This window comes from Perognathus longimembris, chromosome 24 (assembly GCF_023159225.1).
Source record: "Perognathus longimembris pacificus isolate PPM17 chromosome 24, ASM2315922v1, whole genome shotgun sequence".
In the NCBI taxonomy this organism is placed as follows: Eukaryota; Metazoa; Chordata; class Mammalia; order Rodentia; family Heteromyidae; genus Perognathus; species Perognathus longimembris.
In genome coordinates this window covers 1,588,217-1,607,655 of record NC_063184.1, presented here as the reverse complement: position 1 = coordinate 1,607,655, position 19,439 = coordinate 1,588,217, and the positions used below count along the sequence as shown (strand labels likewise).

Here is a 19,439-nt window from a genome sequence, read left to right as displayed (position 1 = left end):
TCCAAGCGCAGTTACTATAGCACCGGGGCTCTTTCCCTGTGCTTTGCTCTGATTCGGGGATGGCTTGGGAATGCCACACCCCAGCTCTTTACCCTGATTGAGCAGGCACTGGGCATTATGGGAAGAACTTTTTAGCAGTAGTATAAGGTAGTGTGGAAACAAGAAGGACCAGGATGGTCCATGGTATCTGACACCTGTCATAGCCACACATTTTGACCCCTATCTACCAGACAGTTCCCCTTACTTTCCCTCATACTTGTGGGATCCACATTCAGGAGAGGAGACAAAAGTAGATGAGCTGATGTCCTCTGTACAGCTTAGGTGCTACCCTGTGGGTCATGACAAATAAGATGTGATTTTACTATGCAGTTATGTGTGCCACAGTCACAGAAGTGAGGGGCTATTCGTTAATATTAACTATTTAAATGACTTAAAATAGGCTTAACATACATGGAGCATAGGATAAAGAACAAAATCTCACATGGGGCTACTTGTTCATGCCTATAATCCTAGCTACACAGGGGGCTGAGATCTGAGGATCATGGTTCAAAGCCAACCTGGACAGGAAAGTCTGTGAAGCTCTTATCTCCAATTGACCAGCCCCCCACCCCACCCCCCCAAAAAAGCCAGAAGTGGAGCTGTGGCTCAAATGGTAGACCACTAGTCTTAAGCACAAAAATCTTAGGGACAAGGGCCAGGTCCTGAGGCTAAGCCCAAGGACCAGTACACACACACACACACACACACACACACACACACACACGCGCGCGCGCCAGAAGTGAAGCTGTGGCTTAGGTAGTACTGTGCCAGCCTTGAGCATGAAAGCCAAATAGGAGACAAAAGACAAAACTCATCTGGAGGGAGAGGCTTTTGCAGACCTACTTCTAGGTTGCCTTTAGCACACAAGGCACCATGAGTGGCCAGAGCAATCTCTTTAACTCTTTTTTTTGGCCAGTCCTGGGCCTTGGACTCAGGGCCTGAGCACTGTCCCTGGCTTCCTTTTTGCTCAAGGCTAGCACTCTGCCACTTGAGCCACAGCGCCACTTCTGGCCATTTTCTGTATATGTGGTGCTGGGGAATCGAACCCAGGGCCTCATGTATATGAGGCAAGCTCTCTTGCCACTAGGCCATATTCCCAGCCCCCCTCTTTAACTCTTAACCCCTGGCAGCTCCCTGTTTGATAAAAGCAGCGCACGCCAGTGTCTGAGCACTGAGGAGCGCATTTCTGCACATCACTTACCACAGAAGGTAGCTTCGGAGAGATCAAATTTTAAACTTGCAAAGCATAGAGAAACTGAATGTAGGGTTCTGTGGTCCTTTGCCTGAGCGGCTCAAACACATCATTGCAACTGCACGTTTGGAGGGCTGGTGTGATATGGACTCGGAGACCTCTTACCGGGCTGTTGATCTGGGAGAGTCCCACGTGTTTCCCATTGCAGGTTCCAAATTTGAGTGTGCATTAAAATTGCCCTTGGGAGACCTTGATTTAGTGCGCGTGCAAAGTGGGGCTGCAAGGGGCATCTTAGCAGCACTGTGGCTGGCCAGGGGCAGGCAGGGGAAACACACTGAGGGGCGACATTGAGAGGCCAGGACACCAGTGGCAACGTTAGGCTAACTGAGAGCCACCCCATTATAGAATGCTACCTTGGGACCTCACTGAAGCCTAGTGATCTCCCCACATGGCTCCATCTTCAAATAGGGGTGGGTCTCAACCTAGGAGTTTTGGAAGGACACACTTCAGCTCACCTCTATAGCTGTGTGTGGATCCTGTGACTTCAGCCTGTGTTTACCTCTGTGCTTTTTGTCAGTGAATGTGTCCTTGCGGTGGTACCTGAGTAGACAATGATCCAAAAGGTAGGAAAACCCCTGGGGAAATTATTTCAATATTTGCATCACTAGAGTTCAGCATGGCCCTCCATTCACCCTCCTTTCTTTCTTATTTCTCAGGCTAGAAATGCTGTGTTCGTAAGAGCGCCTGGTCCTGGGGCTGAGTTCTCAAGTGTGGATGAGTTCAGTGTTGACTCAGGCTGTTTACACCAGGCCAGGTTAACAACGTGTATCTTATTACTCTAAGGAAAATGAAAAGGAGAGGGGAAAAAGCCAGGCACTAGTGGCTCGTGACTGTGATCCTGGCTACTCAGGAGGCTGAGATCTGAGGATCAAGATCGGAAGCCAGCCTGGGCAGGAAAGTCTGTGAGAGTCTTATCTCCATTTAACCAGCAAAAAGCCAGAAGAGCTGTGGCTTACGTAGTGAAGCTTCAACCTTGAAGGATAAAGCTAAGGGACAGCACCCAGGCCCTGAGTTCAAGCCCCAGTACCAACACAAAACAAAATAAACAAAAAAGAATCCTGTTTTGGACTCCCCGTGAAGATAAGTAGCATTAAGTCAGCTCTTTTATTTCAAAATCACAGTATAATTTGCCCTGATTGAGAAAACTGATTCACACTTAACTCAGTGTTAGGATCATTTAAGACAAAATTAAAATGACGCGTGATTTATATAGTACTAAAATCAAATATTTCCGTTCAAATGTGCTGTGGTAAAGTCGAGCTCTGAAACAATATTAAGAAAAAATGTAAAATGCTACCAAATTTAATGTACAACAGCAGGATTCTAGGTAATATAAATAGTTCGGTAAATTGGATTCATGACTGAATTAATAAGTTTCAGCTGTTGTCATAAAAAAGAGTATGTCAGCTGATGGATATGTTAATTTTTTACTAGCTATACATTTGAATAGTAATCTATACTTATGCATACCTATATATACATCACTGGAGTGCTTACTTTGATTAAATAAACTAAAAATGTTACTTAAAAATACTAAGAATTCATGACACTAACAGTTTCAAGTCAGTCTCTTTCAGGAGAAATGGTGGACTCTGCTTTATAAGTAGCTTTCCTTGTAGGTTAGTATCATTGAATCAAAGCAAAGCCTTTCCTTAAGCAAATCCATTGGCTTATCCGCCAGTGTTTGGTAGATAGATGTTCTCAGTATGTGCATTCTCCTACTGTACGTCCTGCTTGTCACAGATAATGCCAGCAGGTTGTTGGTGGCAGTTATTTTGTGCTTTCATAATACATTGGCATTATCTATGACCAATAGAGGAAATTCTAGCCATTTTGAGAGTCCTGGCTTGTAGCATTTTGTTCTTTTGTGCTGTTACTCAGGACCTCTCTCTCACACGATTGCTTTTTTCCCCCTCCCCCTCAAGGCTGGTGTTCTGTCAGTTGAGTTATACCCCCTTCCAACTTTTTGCTAGTGAAATGAACCTAAGAGGCTCATAGACTTTGCTGCTTCAGCTGGTTTTGAACCTCCATCAATAGATGTCAGCCTCCTGAGTAGCTAGGATTACAAATGTGAGCCACGAGCACTCAGTTTATAGCTTAAGAGTAAACATATTTTAAGCCCAATAAAGTGGATGTTATTGCTATTAATAAAACACACCACTTATAATATTTACAAGATCCTCGTCATAGAGTTTGAAATCCTCTTTTGTATGCTCGGGTGAATACTGTTTTCTAAGTCTTGTCTACCTAAAAATCACCTTAATTCCTACACACTTACCCGGCCCAAGTCCTGCCTCGGATCCCCCATACACCACTTTCCTGAGGCCTCATTCCACACCTGCTCCACCCAGGACACATCTGCGCTCCACTAGCAAGAGGTCAAACACACTGAATTTATTTGCAGAAAGATTAAGATGTAATGGTTGCCCAAAATACCTACATTAAAAATTGTCAATTAGGGATTAGAAAGTACTTATAAATTTCTTTGTGTGTTTATGCAGTACTATGGCTTGAATTTACAGCCTCAAGATTGCTAGTCTAACAGCTGGCAGTTTTACCACTTGAGCCACGCTGAGCCACGCATCCTGTCTGGCATTTTTCTGGATAATGAGAGCTGGAGTCTCGTAGACGTTTCTGCCCTGACACAGGACTGCAGTCCTCTGATTTCAGCCTCCCAAACAGCTGGAAGTGCAGCTGAGTCACCAATACCTGGCTCAAATAGACCAGTGGTTCATTAAAGCTCCACCTTAAAACATGTTCTTGTAGTTCTGAAGTCAAGTGTTTAACAGTGATAACTAATCCTAATGACAAGGATTTGGTTTACTTTTGAGAAAGTAAGCCTGGCTTGACCATTGAATTTTTAATTCGCTACATTTTCTCAGGGTAGTTAAAGGGATGACTCTCTCGTAAAAAGAAAAAAAAAATAAAATAAAGGGAGGAAGGAGTTCTCCTTAAGAGAAAGCGTTAAAGAAACATTGCAAGGTAATAGCCTGAACACGGGGGGGGGGGGGGGGGGGAAAGGGAGAGAGAGAGAGAGAGAGAGAGAGAGAGAGAGAGAGGGGGAGGGGAGGGAGAGGGAGAGAGAGGAGTGAGACAGACACACAGAGAGAGGCAGGAAAGAACAAGGACAGGAGGAATGAGCGACTTTGTCCTGCCCCAAGGCGCGCACAGGGCTGGAGCGGTGCGTCCTGGCCTAATGCTTGGGAAAAGCTGATGCCTTCTTCCCTTTCCCTCAGGGTCGAGCTTGGCGCGGGGTTGCAGGCGCCCATTCGCCCCCCACCGTGGCCCGGGCTTTCAAGAGCAGAGGGCACATTAAGCCCCCCGGGATGGCGGGGGGGGGGCGCGTGTGTGCACACGCACGCACTCTATTAGTGCTGGGGGGGGGAGGGGAGGCTGGGGTTGGAGAGGGCCGCCGGCTCCCGAGTCCTGGACGACCCAGCGCGCATCCTGGCTCCGAGCCACCACCGTCTGCGCTCCAGGGCTCTCCGGAAGCCCCCACCTGTCCCCACCGAACCCCACCCCGCCCCTCCTGCACCCGCCCCCGTCCCCAGCCTCACTCCCCGCCCGTCACTCCCGCGGCTCCCCCCGCAGGTGCACGGAGGGCAGCCCGTCTCCGCCCCTCCCCGCCCCGTCCCTCACCCTGCCCGCCCCCGGCCTCACTCCCCGTCCGCCCGGCTCCCCGCGCAGGTGCACGGAGGGCAGCCCGTTTCCGCCCCTCCCCGCCCCGTCCCTCACCCTGCCCGCCCCCGGCCTCACTCCCCGTCCGCCCGTCTCTCCCGCGGCTCCCCGCAGGTGCATGGAGGGCAGCCCGTCCCCGAGGCGCGCGGCGGCGGCGGCGGCGGCGGCAGCGATGCGGGAGAAGGGGCGGCGGCAGGCGGTGCGGGGCCCCGCGTTCCTGTTCGGCGCCCGCGGCCCCAGCCTGACGGCCGAGGAGGAGCGCTTCCTGGACGCGGCCGAGTACGGCAACATCCCGGTGGTGCGGAAGATGCTGGAGGAGTCGCGCACACTGAACGTGAACTGCGTGGACTACATGGGGCAGAACGCGCTGCAGCTGGCGGTGGGCAACGAGCACCTGGAGGTGACGGAGCTGCTGCTGCGCCGCGAGAACCTGGCGCGCATCGGCGACGCGCTGCTGCTCGCCATCAGCAAGGGCTACGTGCGCATCGTCGAGGCGCTGCTGGGCCACCCGGGCTTCGCGGCGCGCGGGCGCCTGGCGCTCAGCCCCGGGGAGCCGCCGCCGCGCGGCGACGACTTCTACGCCTACGACGAGGACGGCACGCGCTTCTCGCCCGACGTCACGCCGCTCATCCTGGCGGCGCACGGCCACAAGTACGAGGTGGTGCACCTGCTGCTGCTCAAGGGCGCGCGCATCGAGCGCCCGCACGACTACTTCTGCAAGTGCGCCGCCTGCGCCGCGCGCCAGCGCCTCGACGCCTTCAGCCACTCGCGCGCGCGCATCAACGCCTACCGAGGGCTGGCCAGCCCCGCCTACCTCGCCCTGGCCAGCGAGGACCCCGTGCTTGCCGCCCTCGAGCTCAGCAACGAGCTCGCCAAGCTGGCCAACATCGAGAAGGAGTTCAAGGTGAGCCGCCGCCCGGACCCGCGGGGACCCCTACCGCGCCCTGCGCGCCCCAGGCCCCCTGCGCCCCTGCGGCCCCGCGGCCCCCAGCTCTGCGCCCCTGCGGTCCCCTGAGCCCCTGCGCCCCCCAGGCCCTGCCCCGCGCCCCGAGGCTCTGCGCCCCGCGCCCCTGCACCCCCTGCGCCCCTGCCCCACGTCCCCAGGCTCTGCGCCCGCGCCCCTGCGGCCCCGCGGCCCGAGGCTCTGCGCCCCTGCGGCCCTGCCCCGTGCCCCCTGCCTCCCCGCGCCCCCCAGCTCTGCGGCCCCTGCGGCCCTGCCCCGTGCCCCCTGCCTCCCCGCGCCCCCCAGCTCTGCGCCCCCTGCCTCCCTGCACCCCTGCAGCCCAGCCCCGCGCCCCCCAGCTCTACGCCCCGTGCCCCTGCGGCCCTGCCCAGCGCCTCCTGCCTCCCGGCGCCCCCCAGGCTCTGTGCCCCACGCCCCCCCAGCTCTGCGCCCTCTCTCCTGTCCCCACCGCCTGGCCGCTGCTAGGGCCCCTCGGTCCCCTCACGGTCTTGAACTCCGTTTTGCCCGAGGATTTTGAATGTCCAGGGCTTGGGCAGCCGCCTTCTGAACCGAGCTGGGGATGTGGGGTCCCCTCCACGGCAGCCTGAGGTGAATCACCCCGAGGACGTGTGTGTTCTGCATCACAGAACCAACTGCGCGTGCGGTGTGGTTTTTGTGTTCTGAGTGGAACAGTCAAGGAAACTCCAGACTCCCCTCCCGTTAACTGCAGGGATGGGGGGAGGGGAATGGGGGGCTTAGGAGGTTGGGCCAGTGCTGGGGTTTTTTGTTTTGTTTTGTTTTTTAGTTTTTTTTCACCCAGGGCTACCGATGCACCACGTGAACCACAGCTTTAATCCGGCTTTCTGGTGGTTAATTGGAGATAAAAGCCTTGTGAGATTCACAGTTTCAGGGTAACACCCAACACAGAAGTAATAGTAGTTTTGCTTTCATTTCCCTAAGAGGGTGCGCTGTTTCTGGGGGGGGGGGGGGCTATAATATCAGCATACTCCCTTACCCCATCTCCCCAAGTAGCTTTTTGGAAAGTCTTAGTCAAGGGTCCAAGCACATGGATAGTCCTTTAGAACAGAAAAGCAAAATACTCAAAATCCTATTTGAATTATTTCACTAATGTGATAATCTCTCTCCTTGAATTCCACCAACGAGGGGTTAGAGATGTGGCTCAGTGGTAGAGGACTAGCCAATGAGTGAAAAGTGTCAGGTCCAAGTTCAAGGCTGGGTCTCAGACCAAACTCAGAAGAGAAAAGAAAAGAATTGTACAAATGTACATTCTGCGTGCAAGCCATGGCTGTAAGGTCATCCCAGAAACACAAGAGCATCTCCGTAATTTGCTTTAATGGATTTTATTTTAATTTAATGAGTGACCATTTTTTTCCTGGATATCCTCTCATTAATTTTATGAAAAATGTACATTAACGATAGACTATTTTTATTTAGTTATTTTACTCCATTGCTACATCATCCTAGGCATCGCGAGTTAATCTAGCTATTGGATCTAGGGCAAAGAGATTTTTTAAAATTTGTAACTCTGGTCCAAAGATATGGGCTCCTGTTGCCTCCCAGTTCACCCCAAAGATGATTGCAGATGCTGAACTCAGTTCCAGATGAGTGAATCCTTTCAGTGTTGTGATACCCATCAGAGAAAAGTGATCATTATGTCTTTGACATCTTAATCCAGCTTTTCATATTAAAGAGAGAATCCATCAAGTGTAACTAGACACACAGTTTAGGTTAAGGAAGATCTACTTTGCCCTGCAGCTGTCAGAACATGATGGGAGAATCCCTTTCTCTCCTTGTTGAATTCACACCTAATATCCAAGACATCCGCCAGCCCACTCAGAGTCTGCCTGGGGAAGCCATCAAAATGTTTTTTCTTGGCACAAAAGCTAAGTGTACATGTAGTACAATTATGAGAGGGAAATCCAGAGAAGAAAGTATCTCTTCTTACATCCAGTCCCTTCAAAGGCATTTATGATGTGCTATGCAAAAAGAATTACTTCTTTGGACTTCAAGATAAATTTTCTTTAAGAGAGAACTTCCAACGGGTGGGAGAGAAGATGAAAAAGATATTCAGGCAAAATATCTCTAAATATCACTTCTTTATTTCTGACACAGTTAATAAAAACATAATTATCAGTTTATTTATCTGGCATTTCTTTCAAATGTCACAGAAATTTTGTTTGTACATGCCTTGCTCAGTATATATTGAAAGTCGGCAAAAGAAATTCTATAAAAGGGAATATTTTTGAAGATTATGTTTCAATAATTCACTAAAGATGGTGATGTCTGATGTTTGCAATTCTGCCTGGAGAAATCATCTCAGTGAAGTGGTGGAGAGAGAATTTGTTATTCATAGTTTTCCCCTGAAGCTGGCTAAATCCAGATTAGTCATGCTCAGACTCTCCTTCCTTCTGATTTAAAAGAGTGACCTCTGCTAACCTTTCCAAGGTAGGAAAGTATCACAAGCAGCAAAAAAGAGAAGACACAAACAATTGAGTTCTGGACAGTTGTGAAGCTGCCAAATACCTCAAGGTGTGCAAAAGCATCTTGGCCCGGAAGTGCCTGCCTCTGGATTGTGTGGAAGCCATTAGGTCATGTAGCCCTCTCTGAGCCCAGAGAACATAATGGGAAGTTCCCTTTCTCTCCTTTTTGAAGTCACACCTAATACCCAAGACGTTCACCAGCCCACTCAGAAGTTAGCTCTTCAGGAGTTAGAGTCCCTAAAGACTGGAGGAGGTCTCCTCCCTCCCCCGGCTGGAGGTTCCTTTCCCTTCCTTTCCCCATTCTCTCCTGTGTGAGCCCTTCTTGTCTGCCTGGCATTCACCTCCTTCCCCCTCCCTATCTTCTCCCTGTCTGTCAGGGCTTTCAACAGACAGAAACAGTGGTGCTTCAGCATGCCAACCCGGAGGCGCTGGGCTGAGCGAGAGTAGTCCAAATGAGACTCGTTTCTGAGCAAAGCAGCTAACCTAATTTTCCTGGTTCTGGGTGCTTGCTTCCTTCTTTCTCTGTAGGGACTTGGAGCTTAAAGTACTGGCTTTGAAACAAACAACAAAAAAAAGTATAGATATACTCCCTAGTGAAAAAGAGGTTGGTGAGGGTTTCCCCTTTTCAGATGCCAGTATCTATTTTGTTGTATCGTGTGATATGCAGTAATAGTGTCTGTGAAGTGTTAAAGATTCCTCCAGAAATACCTTGGGCGTGGAGCTGAAAGCATTTGAAAGTCATTATTCCTAGAGGTCAAACATTCTACGGTATAGATGTAGATAAATTAACGGAGGACAGCCCGGTGACAGGTTATTAAAGATGTCTTTTGATGTGCAGGTGCTGCGTAAGGCTGTTCCAAGCTACAGGATTTTGGACAGAATGTGCATTGGATCTAATCGTGTGCGTGCCACTGATGACAAAGCCATCATTTATTAATCTGGGCGAACACAAATTGAAATCTCCTAATTCTGACTGAGAGCAGGATGCACTTTTCTTTGTAACAAAGTAAACAAATATCAGGCCATTGTGTTCTCGGTGCCTCAGTTTTCCTCTTTTAAAGTAGAAAAGCAGTTTCAACATCAGTCACTTAAAGTAGTAAGGACAGAGAAAAGGTATATCATCCAAAAAGCAAGGTTGCGTGAAATGTAGATAGATCTCTCTCTTTCTCTTGTGGTCTGAAATCAGCCTGTGCAGAAAAGACTGTGAGACTTTTTATGTCCAGTTAACCAACAAAAAGCTGGACATGGAGCAATGGCTTGAGTGGTAGAGCCCCAGCATGGAGCCCCCCAAAAAGATAAAGAAATAAATCTCTGTTATCTCTGGCACTTGTGCAATGAACCTTTTCCAGCAAGATCTGTCTAAATTGTTATGAAAACAGACCCTTATCCTGGTAACTTGCAGGATTATCTTTTTTTGTTTGTTTCTCAAGCGATCTTTTCACTGTGAAAAATTACACCGCTTTTCTTTAAAACCGGACCATCTACCAAATGATAATTTTAAAAGGTACTGAGTAATTTTTGATGTTACTGCAAGTGTGAGAACTATATTTTCTTCAAATCATAGAATGTAGTCTGTGTGTGTGTGTGTGTGTGTGTGTGTGTGCACACGCATGTGCACCGGTACTGGGGCTTAACCTCAGAATCTGGGTGCTCTCCCTTTGCTGTTCCAAGGCTGGCCCTGTACCATTTGAGTCACATCTTTACTTCCAGCTTTTTGCTGGTTAATTGGGGATAAGAGTCTCATGGATTTTCCTAACCTGGCTGGCTTCAAACCTTGATCCTCAGATCTCAGCTTCCCGAGTAGCTAAAATTATTGGCGTTTTTATTTCTGATCAATAGAGAAATGGCTGTCTTATTACAAAAGAGTCTGAACTGAAAAGTAGCATGAGGAAATCTCATCTGAAAGGCCGCATTAAAGGAATGGAGATGATTTAATATTTCTGTATGCTCTATGGACATGGATTTAATATTTCTGTATGCTATAACAGAATATTTCATTAGTCTCTCAGGAAGGGAAGGCAGATGGGCATTTAACTGACACTGCACAGAAACCAGAGCCCGAACGTTTTTATTAATTTTTATCAGTTTCATGTACCAACTTGAATGGAGACCAGAGATTGAAATTTTATTCATTGTATCTGTGCCCTTATGAGGGAAAAAGGATTAATGGTACTGGTTCTTTATCTGAGATTCTGATATCTGAAATGGGCAGTCTTCCAGTCTGTGCAGCCTTTAAGCCTTCTTGGTGTTTATTTTATTGGCGATGTGGTTTTGCCCACCAAAGCAGACTACTTATTTAAGAGAAGAGAATTGGAATTCTACTTTCTTCTTAGCTTTTACAGTACAATAATTTTTGGAAGCGCAGATCTTCTGCTGTGCTGTCTCACTTGGCTAGTTAGACACCAACAGTGTCCAGGCATGTTCAAATGAGCCATTCTATTTTCCTAAAGTGTGCCAAATTAAACAAATTACCGGGATGACTGTGGGGGAGGGGCTTGAACTCAGGGCCTGAGCACTGTCCCTGAGCTTTTTTGCTCAACGCTAGCACTCTACCACTTGAGCCACAGCTCCACTTCTGGCTTTTCTAGCTTTTTGCTGATTAATTGGAAATAAGATTCTCGTGGACTTTCCTGCTCTGGCTGGCTCCAAACCTCGATCCTCAGGTCTCAGCCTCCTGAGTAGCTAGGATTATGGACATGAGCCACCAGCGTCTGGCCACCCGGCCGACTGTCTTAAGGGCTAGAATTTTAGTGAAAGTGATAAATGCCAAGTCTCCAAAAGAAAGGTCTCTTCCCAAGAGAGGGCATGGGCACCTTAACTGGAACCAATGTTCTAGAAATCGGTTCCATTCCGGAAGAAATGGGGAATGCCACCCAGCAATCTGTGGCACCCTATAAATATGCAGATGGAATGAAAGATTCACGGATGATTATTTTTAGCAAGGTGTTAGTTCCAGTGGCCTGGAAATTTTTCTCTTAGGTATTGATATTCCGTAACCTTTGAGAATTCCATTACACCTACTTAGACGTTTCTGTTCTGATAAAAGAACCTGAGACAAACCAGGAAAAAGAAAAGGTTTTATGTAAATGAGGACCTATCTACTTCTTTGTACTTTTTATAAAGATCATTTATAATACTACCTCAAATGATAATTTATGTCAAAATCTCCCAAATCCCCACAGATGGTCCAGTTGTTTCAAATATGTTTATTATCCTTAGGAAGTTGTACAAAGGAGTTGCCACTCACCAGATGAATTTGTTTACAAACACAGTGCGTCCTGATCAAAGTCACCCCTCCTACCCCACTCCTTTCTATCACTTTCCTTCATTTTCTGCCTGTGATTTTTCTGTCTGGTTCTCTAGGGAAAGAGCTGAGCATTTTCATTTTCTGGCCTACACAGGTGCGGTTGAGACCGCAAGCCTGAGCCTGCACATCCGGGAGCCATGTTGAGGAAACATACATCGGATGTGTTATTTTCACAGATAGTCCATCTTCTCTGTCAAATGGGCATTGTAGGAGTATTTCCATTCTAGAAATGCCTTATTTCAGCTGTACAATGACTATTTTTTTGTGTTTGTGCAAAAGAGCTAAAACTGGTTCGGAGGCACATTTTCGTGTGTGTGTGTGCGCGTGTGTGTGTGTGTGTGTGTGTGTTGATATTAGGGCTTGAACTCATGGCGTGGAGCTCTGTCTTGGCTTTTTAGCTCAAGATGGTAGCTGTATAATTTGATCTACTGCTCCACTTCAAGTATTGGAGATGAGAGTCTCATGAACTTTTCTGCCTAGGCTAGCATGAAACCTCAGTCCTTAAATCGCAGCCTCCTGAGTAGGTAGGATCACAGGTTTGAGCCAATAGCACTTACAAAATCCTGGTTTTTGTTTTTTGTTTTTTGTTTTTTTGCCAGTCCTGGGGCTTAGACTCAGGGCCTGGGCACTGTCCCTGAGCTTCTTTCACTCAAGGCTAGCATTTTACCACTTAAGCCACAGCGCCACTTCCAGCTTTTTCTGCTTATGTGGTGCTGAGGAATCGAACCCAGAGCTTCGTGCATGCTGGACAATGTATTATATATATTACTGTAACTGTGGTCAGTGTCCTCAGCAACAGATTTGAAAACTTTTGTGCATAGGTATGTATGTGTGCTGAGACTAGGGCTTGAGCTCAGGGCCTCCGTTCTTCCCTAGCTTCTGTGCTCGAGGCTTTTCCTCTGCCACTTGAGTCCCAGCTTCCCTTGCAGCTTTTTGCTAGTTAATTGGAGAGAAGAGTCTCATGGCCTCTGCTGCCAGGGCTGAGGTTGGCCCTTGATGATTGTATCCCAGCCTTTTGAGTAGGTAGGATTAACGGCACAGGCCAGAACTTCATTGGCTAATGTCTTTCTATCCCTTCCTCACCTTCAGTGTAGTCTTCATTTCTGTGTGCCTGGTTGCTTTGAGATTCTGTGCACAAGTGACCTGGGCTTGCCATTTCCGGAGCTGTCTCCCTCCGTGCCCAAGGTTGCGGAAGGAAACCTGGGTGCGGGTGAGGGGAGTCCCCAGTCACACCTGGCCTGTGGGGATCAACAGGCCTGCGTCCATCCACGGAGGCTGGGGCTGCCTATGCAGAGGAAGGGCCGTCCCGTCCCGGGCCCCACACCCCCTGCCCCCGAGGAAATTCTTCCCCCTAAGCACAGTGCCTGTTGTCTTTTTAGAATGACTATAGGAAGCTGTCCATGCAGTGTAAAGACTTCGTGGTCGGTGTGCTGGACCTCTGCCGGGACTCGGAGGAAGTAGAAGCCATTCTCAACGGCGATCTGGAGGCCAGCGAGCCCCAGGAGGTACACAGACACAAGGCTTCCCTGAGCCGTGTCAAACTTGCCATCAAATACGAAGTCAAGAAGGTAAGGACATCACTACTTCCCTACGCCATGATACTGCCCACACGGGTGGCTCGGGAGACTGAGATCTGCAAACTGAGGCTGGAAGGCAGCCCAGGCAGAAAAGCCAGTGAGACTCTCATCTCCAAAGGAAGCTGCGGCTCAGGTGGTAGAGCACCAGCGTTGTGCAAAAAATACTAAAGGATCCCACACAGACCTGAGTTCAAGCCCCACTACAGGCAGGCATACGTAGACACACACACACACACACACACACAAATATGATGCATGCGCACGAGCGTGTGCGCGCACGCACACACACACACCTGATAAAATACTTTTTTCCTTCCCAAAAACAATTGGAACTACAGTGACGCTGAAAGTTAAACATGTCACGTCTGATCTGGGTATGTGGCTCAGTGGTAGAGTGCTTACCTAGCATGAATGAAGCCCTAGGTTCAATTCCTCAGTACCAGATAAACAGAAAAGGCTGGAAGTGGTGCTGTGGCTCAAGAGGTAGAGTGCTAGCCTTGAGTAAAAGAAGCCAGGGACAGTGCTCAGGCCCTGGGTTCAAGCCCCAGGACAGGCCAAAAAAAAAAAAAGTCAGGTCTGATTCTTTTACATAATTAGCCATAAAGGACCTAGCACCAGTCCCGAATCTCATGTAAATTTTAGGTTCCTTATATCAAAGGAATGTAATATCTCCTAATAGAACATTAGTCTTGATAATATCTTTATCAAGGCCAGGTTTTTGTAGGATTTAATTAAAGGTGTGGCAGTAGAGCCAGGCACTGGTGGCTCATGCCTGTAATCCTAGCTACTGAGGAATCTGTGATCTGATCACAGTTAGAAGCCAGCCAGGGCAGGAAAGTCTGTGAGACTCTTGTCTCCAATTAACTGCCAGAAAACCGGAAGTAGAGCTGTGGCTCAGAGCCATAGAGTGCTAGCCTTGAGCAGAAAAACTCAGAGACAGTGTCCAGGCCCTGAATTCAGTCAAGCCCCACAACTGACAACCACAACAAAAACTGATACGTGACAGCACCCTTGACGCTGTTCATTTTAATGCCATTAACAGTAATATCTGCTACTTGTGTAAGTTTAATAAGGTGCTGTTGTGGTCTCATGTTGATTCTTTAAAAAAAATTATTACCTTTAATTAAGCAGTTGTACAAAGGAGTTTCAGTTCAGCATTGCTCAGGTCATGAAGCCACAAAACTGGTCATGAACTAAATTTTTTGGTTAGCTTTTTTTTCTTCTTCTTTTTTTTTTTCTTTTGTTTGAGGCTGGAATTTGAACTCTGATGCTTTGGCATCTGAACCACACACCTCCAAAAGTTGGTTATTTCTTCCTTTTTTGTTTTGTCCAAGACCAAGACTTGAACTGTTTTTTCCTCTTCTAATTACTGCAGAAAAACTGTGATGTGTATTCCTTTGTTAACTCATATGTTTCTCTTCAATAATTCATGAAAATTATGGTAGAAATATTTTAGTACAAAAACAATTCTCGGGCTAGGAATATGGCCTAGTGGCAAGAGTGCTTGCCTCAAAAACAATTCTCAGTTACCCAGGCAGACATGGGCGTCTTTTTTTTCTTTTGAACTTTAAGATGAGCTTTTCGGTGAATCAATCTGGCTTCATGAGCCGGTCAGTGACTAGCCAAGTCCCCTGAGCTTCTTGCCCTGGCCACAGAGAGGGCTGACACTGCAGCCAGTCCCCGAGGGTTCAAGTCCTGACACTGACATATTTTCTGAGTGATGGACGAGTCACTGGGCCTCTAAGCCTGGGTCTGCATGTTACTGAAATGAGGGCAATAATAATACCACTATTCAACTGTTTCAAGATGATCTGATATAATGCATGTGATTAGCCTGGTGCGTTAATAAACTAATATGCAATGAACAATTGTTGTAACATTCCCGTATTATGAAAATGCATAATGTGGAATTCATAATGAACTCCATGAGAATTCATAATGAATTAAGCAAATTCATCAAAGACAAGCTTTATGTTTCCAGTATCATTTCGGGCCATAGTGTCAGGCCAGTGCTCAGTAAAGCAAGAATTGAACAGAGTATTCAGAAGTACAGAGAGGCTGGGTGCCGGGGCACACATCTGTAATCCCAGCTACTCAGGAAGCTGAGATCTGAGGATCAGGGTTCAAAGTCAGTTTCTGAGACTCTTATCTCCAGTTAACCACCAAAAAAAACAGAAGTGGAGCTGTGACTTCAAGTGGTAGAGTGCCAGCTTTGAGCACAAAAGCTCAGGGTCAGCACCCAGGCCCTGAGTTCAAGCCCTAGGACAAAAAAAAAAAAAAAGTACTGTACTTACAAACTGATTTGTTGAATGATAACTTCTTTGTACAGCTACTCAAATATAATAAAAGTCTGTTTTTAAAAACTCACAGAATAAGGAGTGGTGGAGGAAAAGCTTATATAAACTACACTTCACTCAGAACTACGTCCAGAGCTGATCTAGTAAGAGAATGTCTAGGGCCCAAATAGACTAATTCTTCCAGGATAGGAATGGGGCTTAGTGGTAGAGTGCTTGCCTCAGTACCACATCAACAAAGAATAAATTCATTAAATGAACATAAACAAGCATATGGAACAATTCTTCAGAACAAATAAAGCCTCAGACAGCTAGCTTCAGCCCCTGCAAAGAGGATGCTCTGAGTCCCTGGCTACCTTCAAACCTTGATCCTCAGACCCAGCCTCCTGATCAGCTAGGGTTACAAGTGCCTGGCCTTCTTCCCCCTCCCCTATTTTGTTGAAGAAAAAAAAATGAAATGAGCTGACTTAAATCTCTTCAAAACCAGCTCTTCCAAAGCTGCTGGCCAGTATTTGCCCCCAACACCAAGTGAGAAGGGAGAAAGACTTTCTTCTTCCCCCTCTCTGAACGAACACACACACACACACACACACACACACACACACACACACTCACTCCACCAGAACACAATAAACTTTACCCATCTTCTCATGGTCAAGTACTAATGACCTATCTCTCTATGCAACGGGACAACGCACTCTAAATGTTTTGGATAAAGAGCAAAGGAAAACAACTTTTTAAGTTACAAGCTCATTACACAGCTGACTTCTCTCCAGGAGTGCTCTTGCTAGTTGAGGTTTTGCTAGGGCTGGGAGGGAAATGACAATTGGGAATAAGATTGATAGTAAGCCAATTTTAGACACCCGTCTGGGCAGACACACACAGGTCTTGCGATCTGCGCCTCTTCTCTTTGGCACCTGCGCAGAGAGAATGGATGTTACTTGTCACTTGTTTTTTCTTGTGGCTTTCAAAGTGTCCTATTAGCAGAGACAGCTGCTGGCACACATGTGCTTTGTGAACCAAACCTCACAGAGCAAATGTTCGTTTTCGGCAAATTGGTGTATGGTTTCCAATGCATGAGATGTTACTAATAAAAAATCTAATATCCATCAACAACCAAAAAATTATTTAGAACTGAAAGAAGATGTAGGTCTTTTGTGGGCATGTCAGGGTTTGTTTCATGACATAAGTGGAATATTCGTGCCAAGTGTTTGGTTTGGAATCTTTATTCAATAAGTGTATAGAAGAACTTCAGTTTAAAACAAAAAAAAGAACTCTCTGCTAGACATCCCAGAAAACCCTCACTCCTTTCTTCTTCCTTCTTTTACATTTTCACTTAACACCCATCCGCACATGAGCAACGGTTGGGGGGTGGGGAGGTATCCACACCCAGTTCAGCGCCTTTCTTTCCTATTTCTGTGTGTGTGCTGTTTGTGTGTACATGCGCGTGCACCTGTGTGTGTGTGTGTGTGCCGGTGCTGCAATTTGAACTCAAGACCTCATCCTCCTGCTTGGATTTTTCACCCTACCACTTGAGCCTCTTCTGGCTTTTGTCTGGTTAACTGGGGATAAATAAGAGTCTCTCAGATGTATCTGCTGTGGCTGGCTTTGAACCGTGATCCTCAGACCTCAGCCTCCCCGATCAGCTAGGCTTACACGGATGTCTCGGTTTTTCCTTTTTCTATTTTGAATGGAATGCAAGGAAGCCAGCAGGAAGGGCTCTCACATCACAAGCTTCCCGGGCTGACGATCACACCTCCCATCACGTTGTACCTTCTACTTTCCATGTTCATTCTCCTAATAGTCATGAAGTCGTTTTGAAAAAAACAGAGGGGAGGCGAAGGAAGCCTCAGTGGAACTGGGCTGTGGCAAACTACACATGATGACTAACTTCTGGATGCGAGTGCGTTCGGGAGCTGAACTGATCATCTCTCCCCTCCCCCAACAGTTCGTCGCTCACCCCAACTGCCAGCAGCAGCTCCTGACCATCTGGTACGAGAACCTCTCGGGCCTCCGCGAGCAGACCATAGCCATCAAGTGTCTGGTGGTGCTGGTGGTGGCGCTGGGCCTGCCCTTCCTCGCCATGGGCTACTGGATAGCGCCGTGCAGCAGGGTACTGGCCCCCTTTGCTTGGTGGTTGGGGGATGCCGTGCAACAGGGTACTGGCCCCCTTTGCTTGGTGGTTGGTGGATGGTATGCAGCAGGGTACTGGCCCCCTTTGCTTGGGGTTGGTGGTTTGTACTTGAATGTTCATTGACTCAAGGACACAGATTCTGCTTTTGAATAACTGGATGGAAGAAGTGATGAGGAAGGATTTTGTATGAGCAGAATAGAATGCTTAGGTTTTTGTTTGTTTCCTGGTCCCCAGGGCGGGGCGGGGGGGTGTGGTTTGAACTCAGGACCTGGGCACTGGCCCTGAGCTTTTTACTCACGGCTAGTTCTCAACCACTTGAGCCATGGTTCCTCTTCCAGATTTTTGGTGGTTAATTGGAGATAAGAGACTCACAGGCTTTCCTGCCCAGGCTGGTGTGGAACCCAGACCCTCAGATCTCAGCCTCCTGAGTAGTTAGTGTGAGCCACCAGCACCTGGCTAATACTGAGACTTTTCTGATAAAACCCCATGGAAGATGGAACAGAAGAAAAGCAGTTTAAGTGAAAAGTACCATGTGTTGATTGATGGCTTAACCAGCCAGACATCAACTGGGCCAATCCGCTTCGATAAGGAAGGAGAAATAAATAGCACCTGGGAGCTGGGCTGAATTCCGTGCATGGAATAAGCGCTGAGAAGAGTGTCTTCCCAGATGTATGTGGCAGGTCCCCTAGGTGTGTGTTCTTTCAGAGGATGCTAAAATGTACAGACTTTATGCCCAATGCTTCTGGCTCACACTTGTAACTCTAGCTACACAGGAGCAGGAGTTCTGAAGATAGAGGTTTGAGGCCAGCAAGGGTAGGCAAATCTGAAAGACTTTTTTTCTTTCTTTTTTTTTTTTTTTTGGCCAGTCCTGGGCTTGAACTCAGGGCCTGAGCACTGTCCCAGGCTTCTTTTTGCTCGAGGCTAGCACTCTACCACTTGAGCCACAGTGCCACTTCTGGCTTTTTCTATATATGTGGTGCTGATGAATCAAACCCAGGGCTTCATGCATGTTAGGCAAGCACTCTACCGCTAAGCCACATTCCCAGCCCCCTGAAAGACTCTTATCTCCAGTTAACCAGTTAACTCTGGAAGTGAAAGTGTGGTTCAAGTGGTAGAGTGTTGGCCTTGTGCAAAACAGCCAAGTAAGAGCTCTAGGTCCTGAGTTCATGTCCTGTACTAGCACACACACACAGTCTAGTACTTGCATATAAATATGTGTGTGCGTATATTCTGTATGTGTGAATAAATCCTGTGTGTACATAGGTATGTGTGTATATATGTATGTGTGCATACATACATACAGAGAGAGAATTTAGGCTGTGATTTTCTTTTTTACATTGCTTCAGTCATTTTATTCACTTGCCTTTTTTCTCTCAACTTGCCCATGTAAAGAAATGTGGTTATGCTGAAGAAATTCCCTACACACTAGGTGTTGGTGATTCACGCCCGTAATCCTAACTATTCAGGAGGCTGAGATCTCAGGATCATAGTTCAAAGCCAGCCCAGGCAGGAAAGTTTGTGAGACTCTTATCTCCAATCAACCACCAAAAAGTTAGAAGTGGCACTGTGGCTCAAGGTGGTAGAGCACAAGCCTTGAGCACAAAAGCCCAGGGGCAGCACCCAGGCCCTGCATCCAAACCCCAGGACCAGCACAAAACAAGGAAAACAAGTCAAGCTGACTGGATCTGTACTCAGTTAATAAAGAACACTGCTA

At 47.6% G+C, this 19,439-nt stretch overlaps 1 protein-coding gene across 8 annotated transcripts in view; it reads left to right on the top strand.

The window, feature by feature from the left end:
* Trpc3 (transient receptor potential cation channel subfamily C member 3) overlaps positions 1-19,439 on the top strand; it is a 67,687-nt gene that overhangs the window by 14,872 nt on the left and 33,376 nt on the right. For 2 of the 8 annotated variants that reach the window (XM_048333488.1, XM_048333487.1), the window contains exons 2-4: positions 5,084-5,873; positions 13,100-13,288; positions 17,540-17,704. In XM_048333488.1, the coding sequence (XP_048189445.1) occupies positions 5,084-5,873; positions 13,100-13,288; positions 17,540-17,704 (1,144 nt within the window). Of the gene's footprint in view, positions 1-5,083; positions 5,874-13,099; positions 13,289-17,539; positions 17,705-19,439 lie in introns of those variants that run through there. The other 6 variants (XM_048333489.1, XM_048333490.1, XM_048333491.1 and 3 more) reach the window with 4 other exon arrangements.